Source organism: Sarcophilus harrisii, chromosome 4 (assembly GCF_902635505.1).
Source record: "Sarcophilus harrisii chromosome 4, mSarHar1.11, whole genome shotgun sequence".
NCBI classification, from domain to species: domain Eukaryota; kingdom Metazoa; phylum Chordata; class Mammalia; order Dasyuromorphia; family Dasyuridae; genus Sarcophilus; species Sarcophilus harrisii.
In genome coordinates, this window is record NC_045429.1 from 95407246 (window position 1) to 95414341 (window position 7096).

The following is a 7096-nucleotide window of genomic DNA, read 5'->3' on the forward strand; positions in this document are numbered from 1 at the left end:
TGTGGCCCCCCTGGTGACATGGGCCCGTGCACATTGCCTTTCTCCCTAGCTCCTTCTGGAGGCCATCAAGGACCGGGATAATTCTTCCCTACACCAGCTGGGCAGTGCCATCTCCCAGCTCCTGCCCTGTAAGTCAGAGGGACAAAAAAGGGGAACCCATCTCTGATTGCAGGCTGGGAACTGTTCCTGTTACCAGCCAAGAGGGGACCATTGCTTTACGTGTAAACCAGGGTTGGGAAACCCACCTGAAAATGATTCATCATTTTGAGATCCCAGGGACCTGGGAAGTACCATCACCTGGACTGGTAGAATTGTGCTATATTCATTGGGTTCTAGTTAAGAGTCAGTGTAGCTTCAGCTTCAAATATTCTGAGCCTGCCCCTTGTCACCCAGCAGCAGGAATTTGGTGGGAGATGCCAGGTGTTTCTGGGTGGGTAATTTTGATCCTCCCTTGCAGAAAGGCAGTTTGTTCTTTCAACTGGGGAAGGAACCAGACCCAAAGAAATGAAGGGGCTAAAAAAGGGGGGCTGAACCCCCCGAACTGACTGTGGTATGGCATTGTACTCCACTGGGTTGGCAGGCAGCAGACTTGGGTCAGAGTCATTTCTTTACGGTTTCTTCATCTGTGGAATGAAGACATTGTACTAGAGATGATTTAAAGGTCTTTCTACCTCTAACGTTCTGTGAGCCTAGCTAAAGATGAAATAGCCAATCTTTACTTAGGGGAAGGGCCAGCCTGCCTTCCTACACCGACTAAGCAGGATGCTCCAGCTAGGTTAGTTGAGAGTGGAATTCTGGAGCCAGAGGGCAGACAGATTTCTTGTTATTGAATTGTTTTAAGTCACGACTGATTCCCCATGACCCCATTTGGGGCTTTCTTGGCAGAAATATGGGAATGGTTTGCCATTTTCTCCTCGAGCTCATTTTTAGATGATGAAAGGGAGATAAGCAGGATTACGTGGCTTGCCCAGGGTCCCACAGCTAGTAAGTGTCTAAGGCCATATTTGAACTCAGGTCTTCCGACTCCAGGCCTGGCAATTTATCCAGTGTGCCACCAGGTGCAAGATTTTCTTAATGATAAGACCTCTCACTTATGCAGCTCTTTAAACTTCATAAACTACTTTACATACATTATCTTATTGGATCCTCTCAGCATAAGGCCTGGGATTTAATCTATGTATTTTTTCTACTAATGCACATTAAGACCCTTGTTTAGGGACATGAATTATTTTGGCCAAAAATGTTCATCACTTGATAGCCAATCTAGGGTGATTACTTTCTTCTACCTTGAGTTTCCCTTCCTTCCTTCCTTCCTTCCTTCCTTCCTTCCTTCCTTCCTTCCTTCCTTCCTTCCTTCCTTCCTTCCTTCCTTCCTTCCTTCCTCCCTCTTTTCCTCCCTCTCTCCCTCCTTCTTTTCCTTCCTTCCCTCTTTTTTCCCTCCATCCCTCCTTCCCTGTCTGGAAGTATAACAGGCTTGATCCTTAAGCTGATCAGCCTGGAAACTTTCACATCCTCATTTCCAACCTCTGCTGATTTGCCCCTCCTTAAATCACCCATTGATTCCCTCTTCCTATTTGACTCCTTGCTCTGATGTCACACTTCACGCTGATACCCAGGTGCTTTAGCACCATATAACTGAAGCAGTCCATCAACTTCATCCTCCCCTAGTAGTAGGGATTACAGGAATGCACTGCTATGCCCTTTCTAAGCCTCATCTGTAAAATGAGGTCAGTAATACCTACCGTAAATACTACCTCACAGGGACGTTGTGAAGTTCAAAGGGGATAATTTTACTAAAGCTCTTTGCAAATTTGAAATCATTCTATAAATGTCACTTATCATTTCTATTATTTTCTTCTTATTTTTTATTTGATGTAGTTCACTTAGAATAATCCTGGGACAGATAGATATTTTACTGTTGCAGGGGGTGGGGAGAAATGATTGTTTTTCATTATTGACTAAGCTTAGGAATATTCATCTTCTGGGGACTCACTGAAAACATCTTTGAGGCAAGTCTAATAGGGGCAGCACTACTGGATTGATATGTCCTTCATTCCTCTCCCACAGGCTCTTGACTTCAGCCAGCTTTCTGTTTGAGAGCTTTTCATCCCCTGTCAATGGGAGATTAGATGAATTAAGTATGTCAATCTTTATTAAAAATGTTATTCTAAGTTTTTGTGCAGCCATGTTATCCAGGAGCTTGAGGACTTCAGTTTTATCTGCAAGATGCTCCAGTTTTAGGACAGTTTGTGGAGTGGAATTAAGGTAGCTAGATGGCTCAGTGGCTAGAGTGCCAGGCCTGGAGTCAGGAAAACCTGAGTTCATGGTTCAGATATTTACTATCCCTATGACCCTGGGCAAGCCCCTTAATCCACTGGAGAAGGAAATGAGGAACTACTCTGGTATCTTTGCCAAGAAAACCCTTATAAGATCATGAAGAGTCGGACACAACAACAAGTGGTAAGGTCTCAAAGACCTTTTGCGGTGTGTTTGCCATCCATTAGTTTAGGAAGGATAGCCAGCTTCTGGTGTGTAATTCCGACCTCTTCAGGCATTTTTTCCTAGTTATTGTGAAGGTGCTCAGTTTTGCAAACCAGAGGATAGTGCAGCTCCCAGAATTTCTTTGCAAAAGTCTGTTCTTGTTAGCCAGACTTGGTCATCGGATGGCAGGACATCAGTCCCCGGGACTTCTCTCTCTGAAGTCACACTGGCTTAGCTTGGTGGAGTCTCCCTGCCTCAGTGAGCGTGGGGAGACCCGGGGGGGGGAACTGCTCCTTCAGCCTCTCAACCATTCTCCTCTCCTCCTGCTTCACAGATGAGCGCTGGAAAGTGAAGTTTTCTCCTGCGGAGCAGAGTCCCGTCCACTCTGTTCAGGCCTGGCTTTTTCCAGTGAGATGTTGCCCCCTGGGATCTCCCTCATTCCTTGCCTCTTGCCCCCTTCCCGACCCCCTCCCTCCTTGCACCTGCCCGGTGCTGACATTGTCAGGGTTTGTGACTGGGGGTGGATGGTTGGAGGCACCTTGGCAGTTTGGGGGGACATAGCCTCAGTCGAGTTCTCCCACAGGGGGGGCCCTCTGGCCGAGACCAGGTGGCATTGGCAGGTCCTGTAAAGGCGGAAGAGTTCTGGCAGCTGGTGTGGGAGTATGAAGCCTGTGTGGTAGTCTCCTTGTGCCCACTGGACACTCAGAATGAGGTGAGGGGCTCCGGGGGTGAGGGGGAGAACAGGAGGAAGCTGGCAGGGGAGCCGGCCACGAGTGGGCACTGAGATGGCACTCCTTATCCAGGGATGGTGGCCGGTGTTGGAGCAGCCCATCTGTACCAAGTCGCTGGCTGTCCACTGGGTAGCCGAGAGTGAAGCGGCAGGATGGTCTTGCCTTCATTTGAATATCACGCATGTAAGTGCCGGAACAGGGAGGATGGGGTGAGGGCCAGCCTTGGGGAGGGGGGAGGAAGCCGCCCAGGTCTGGGTCCCACACTTGCTCTCCCTGCATGGCCCATAGTGGGGAAGCAGGGAGGGAGGAAAGGCCCCTGGTGGTCCATCACCCTCTGCCTCCCACCCTTCCCTTGGGTCTCCAGGAGAAGGAAGAGAAGGAGCTCCCGGTGGATCTGCTACGATTCCCATGCTGGGAATGTGGGCAGGAGCCTCCGGCCCAGACCCTGTTACCCTTCCTGAGCGCCGTGGGCCAGTGCTGCTCACAGGCTGGGGGCAAGAAGCCAGCCACGCTGCTGGTATACGCCAGGTACCAAAGAGAAACGGGGCGATGGAGAGGGCTCGGGAGGGAGAGGTTAGATTTGTATTCTGATCTCCCTGACCGGGACCAAGTCCCTCGATTGTGCTCATCTCTTAAATGGGTCCCGTGTATCCACTGTCCCCTTCTCACCCATCAGCCAACGCATGCTCGTTAAGTCCTCACTAAGGACTGTCCTGGGAGCCATGACCCTCACCTGCCTCACAGGGATGTCAGCCAAGCAAGAGCAAGAGCCGACTCTCAGGGTGTCCTTCCTTCCCCACCCCATTGCAGCTCAGGAATGGTCCAGCTGGGGATGCTCTTGGCCATGGAGCGGCTCCTGGAGCAGGCAGGATCCCAGTGCTCAGTGGACGTGTTTGGGGTGGTCCTGCAGTTGGCGCGGGCCTGTGGCTCCATGACGCCGACGCTGGTGAGAGATGGGAGGGAGGAGCCCATCCCCGGGATGTGGGGAAGGGCGGAGGTTCGGACAAGAGCTGCTCCATGTGGGCACCAGGGGGCGTTGCCGACCACCTCTGCTCCTCCTCTGCTTCTGGAGAGCACTTCTGACGCCGGGGGAAGACCCCTCAGGAGGTGGAAATCTAGAAAGGGATTTTAGAAATCCTCATTTTACAAATCAAGAAGCTGAAAGCTAAATTCTTCCCCGGGCCCTGGGTTTTACCGGCCCAGAGACAGCTCCTGCTCAGGCCCTTCCCCTTCCCCTTTCTCTCTAGGATCAGTACATTTACCTCTATGGTTGTGTGGGCAGTGCCCTGACCCGTGAGCTAGCCTAAGGGAAGGGGGACAGCTGCCCAGGAGTCGGAGAGTCTCGGAGCCCCTCTGCTTTGGATTCAGATTGGACTTGGCGTGGCCAAGGTGGTAGAGTTTCAGGAAGCTGGCCTGGTTCCCCCCGATGTCCATCCCCCAAACTAGGAAATTGTTGTGGGCTTCTGAAAATAAACATAGATAATCCAAAATGAAGGCTGTGCGGATTCTGTCATCTCCTTTTCTCCTCCCCTCTCAGCTCCTGCTGGGGCTGGAAAAAGGGTCAGAGCCAGGGACTGGTCCAGTGAAGAGAATAGGAAAGGTCCCTTATGCTTCATTCATATTTCAAAGTGAAGGGGAAAAGGAGGGAGCTGCTAGGGGCTGGGGAAATCAGATTCCAAATGGAGTTGCTAAAAGTAAGAATTAGTGGCTACTTGAAGGTGTATAGCAATAACAAAAAATAATATGGCCTTCTATGAGACAAGTATTATTTAATATTTAAATAGTCAAATTTCAAAGCTATGTGTATTGACTTCTTTTTTTCCCCTCAATGGTATTTATTTTTTCCAAAAACATATAATGATAGTTTTCAACATTCATTTTCACAAGATTTTGTGCTCCAATTTTTTTCTCCCTTTCTCTCATAACCTTCCTCTCCCCAAAGTGGTAAGTAATCTGATATAGATTATACATGTACAATCCTTTTAAACATTTCCATGCAAATTAAGACTACTCTGAAATACTACTACATATCTCTCAAATTGCCAGGATGACAGCAAAAGATAATGATGAATATTGGAGGGGGAAAAACTGGGACACTAATGCATTGTTGGTGGAGTTGTGAACTGATCTAACCATTCTGGAGAGCAATTTGGAATTATGCTCTAAAAGTTATCAAACTGTGCATCCCCTTTGACTGCTGAGTGTTTCTACTAGACTTATATCCCAAAGAGATCTTAAAGGAGGGAAAGGGACCCAACATGTGCAAAAATGTTTGTGGCAGCCCTTTTTGTAAGTGGTTAGAAGTTGGAACCTGAGTGGATGCCCATCAATTGGAGAATGGCTGAATAAGTTATGGTGTATGAACATTATGGAATATTATTGTTCTGCAAGAAACGATCAGCAGGATGATTTCAGAGAGGCCTAGGGAGACTTACATGAACTGATGCTGAATGAAACGAGCAGAACCGGGAGACCATTGTGTTCAGCAACAGCAAGATTATATGGTGATCAATTCTAATGGACATGACTCTCTTCAATAATAAAAAGATTCAGGCCAGTTCTAATGATCTTGTGATGAAAAGAGCCATCTACTGCCAGAGAGAGGATAGTGGGAATTGATGTGGATCACAACATAGCATTCTCATTTTTATTGTTGTTTGCTTGCATTTTGTTTTCTTTCTCATTTTCTCCTTTTGATCTGATTTTTATTGTGCAGCATGATATTTGTGGAAATATGTATAGAAGATTTGCACATGTTTAACTTATGTTAGATCTCTAGCCATTTGGGGGAGGAGGGAGGAGAAAAGGAGGGAAAATTTAGAACACAAAATTTTGCAAGGGTGAATGCTCAAAATTATTCATGTATATATTTGGAAAATAAAAACTTTAAAAAACAACCAAAAAAACCCTATATTTCCATATTTGTCATGCTGTGTACGAAAACTCAGATCCAAAGGGGGAAAAAAACATAAGAAGCAGCAAACAAAACAAAAGCAAAAGGTGAAAATACTATGATTTGATAGACATTCAGAATTCATAGTTCTCTTTCTGGATATGGATGGCATTTTCCATTCCAAGTCTATTGGAATCATCTTGGATCACCACATTTCTGAGAAGAGTCAAGTTTATCAAAATTGACCATTGCAAAATGTTGTTATTATTGTGTACAATGTTCTCTTGGTTCTGCTCACTTCACTCAACATCAGTTCATGTAAATCTTTCCAGGCTTTTTTGAAATCAGTCTGCTCATCCTTTCTTATAGAACAATAATATTCCATTACATTCATATACTATAGCTTTTTTAGCCATTCCCCAGTAGATGGGCATTCACTTATTTTCCAATTTTTTGCCACTTGTGTGTCAACTTCAAATGATTCAGATTAAAACTATTCATACCTGCTGGACCTGGTCCATAACTTCCTGTAAATCCTTGTGTGGAGAGTGGGGGTGGAGAAAGGAATTTCCATCTAATATTCTGGAGCCTTCCTCAAATCCTCTTGACATTTATATGCATACCAGTGGAGTCACTGGTTATTTAAATGTTAGTGTATCAGGTTTGATTGTGTGGTCTGTCTACAGGAGAGCTGCCAAGTAGATGGACTACACTGCCCAAGCTGCCTCCTAGCATAGTGGTCCTTTCTGAGCAGGAGGTGGGGACCAGATTCTGGAACCTTAAGCAGGCTTTCTTAGACCCCAGTCTCTTAGCCCCACTTTCCCTTTTCTTTAGTCCCCAGTGTTCATATGATACTTATCTAACATATCACTGACATCTGTCTCCATTTAACAAGTTCTGCTTGATCAATTACTCATGATTACTAATGATCGCATCCCTTGATAAATCTAAGAATTCATAATAATTACTCGAGTTCAATTACAAACACAGG

At 46.4% G+C, this 7096-nt stretch overlaps 1 protein-coding gene across 2 annotated transcripts in view; it reads left to right on the forward strand.

Annotated features, from left to right (window-relative positions):
- The window catches only part of LOC100924751 (receptor-type tyrosine-protein phosphatase V-like), a 39686-nt gene extending 34670 nt beyond the window's left edge, over positions 1-5016 (forward strand). Inside the window, exons 28-34 of one of the 2 annotated variants that reach the window (XM_023501893.2) lie at positions 50-128; positions 2816-2889; positions 3065-3193; positions 3285-3395; positions 3577-3740; positions 4023-4158; positions 4460-5016. In XM_023501893.2, coding sequence (XP_023357661.1) covers positions 50-128; positions 2816-2889; positions 3065-3193; positions 3285-3395; positions 3577-3740; positions 4023-4158; positions 4460-4519 — 753 coding nt within the window. In that variant the 3' untranslated portion in view covers positions 4520-5016. The remainder of the gene's footprint in view (positions 1-49; positions 129-2815; positions 2890-3064; positions 3194-3284; positions 3396-3576; positions 3741-4022; positions 4159-4459) is intronic. The other variant, XM_031937136.1, reaches the window with a different exon arrangement.
- Positions 5017-7096: the final 2080 nt, after the last annotated feature.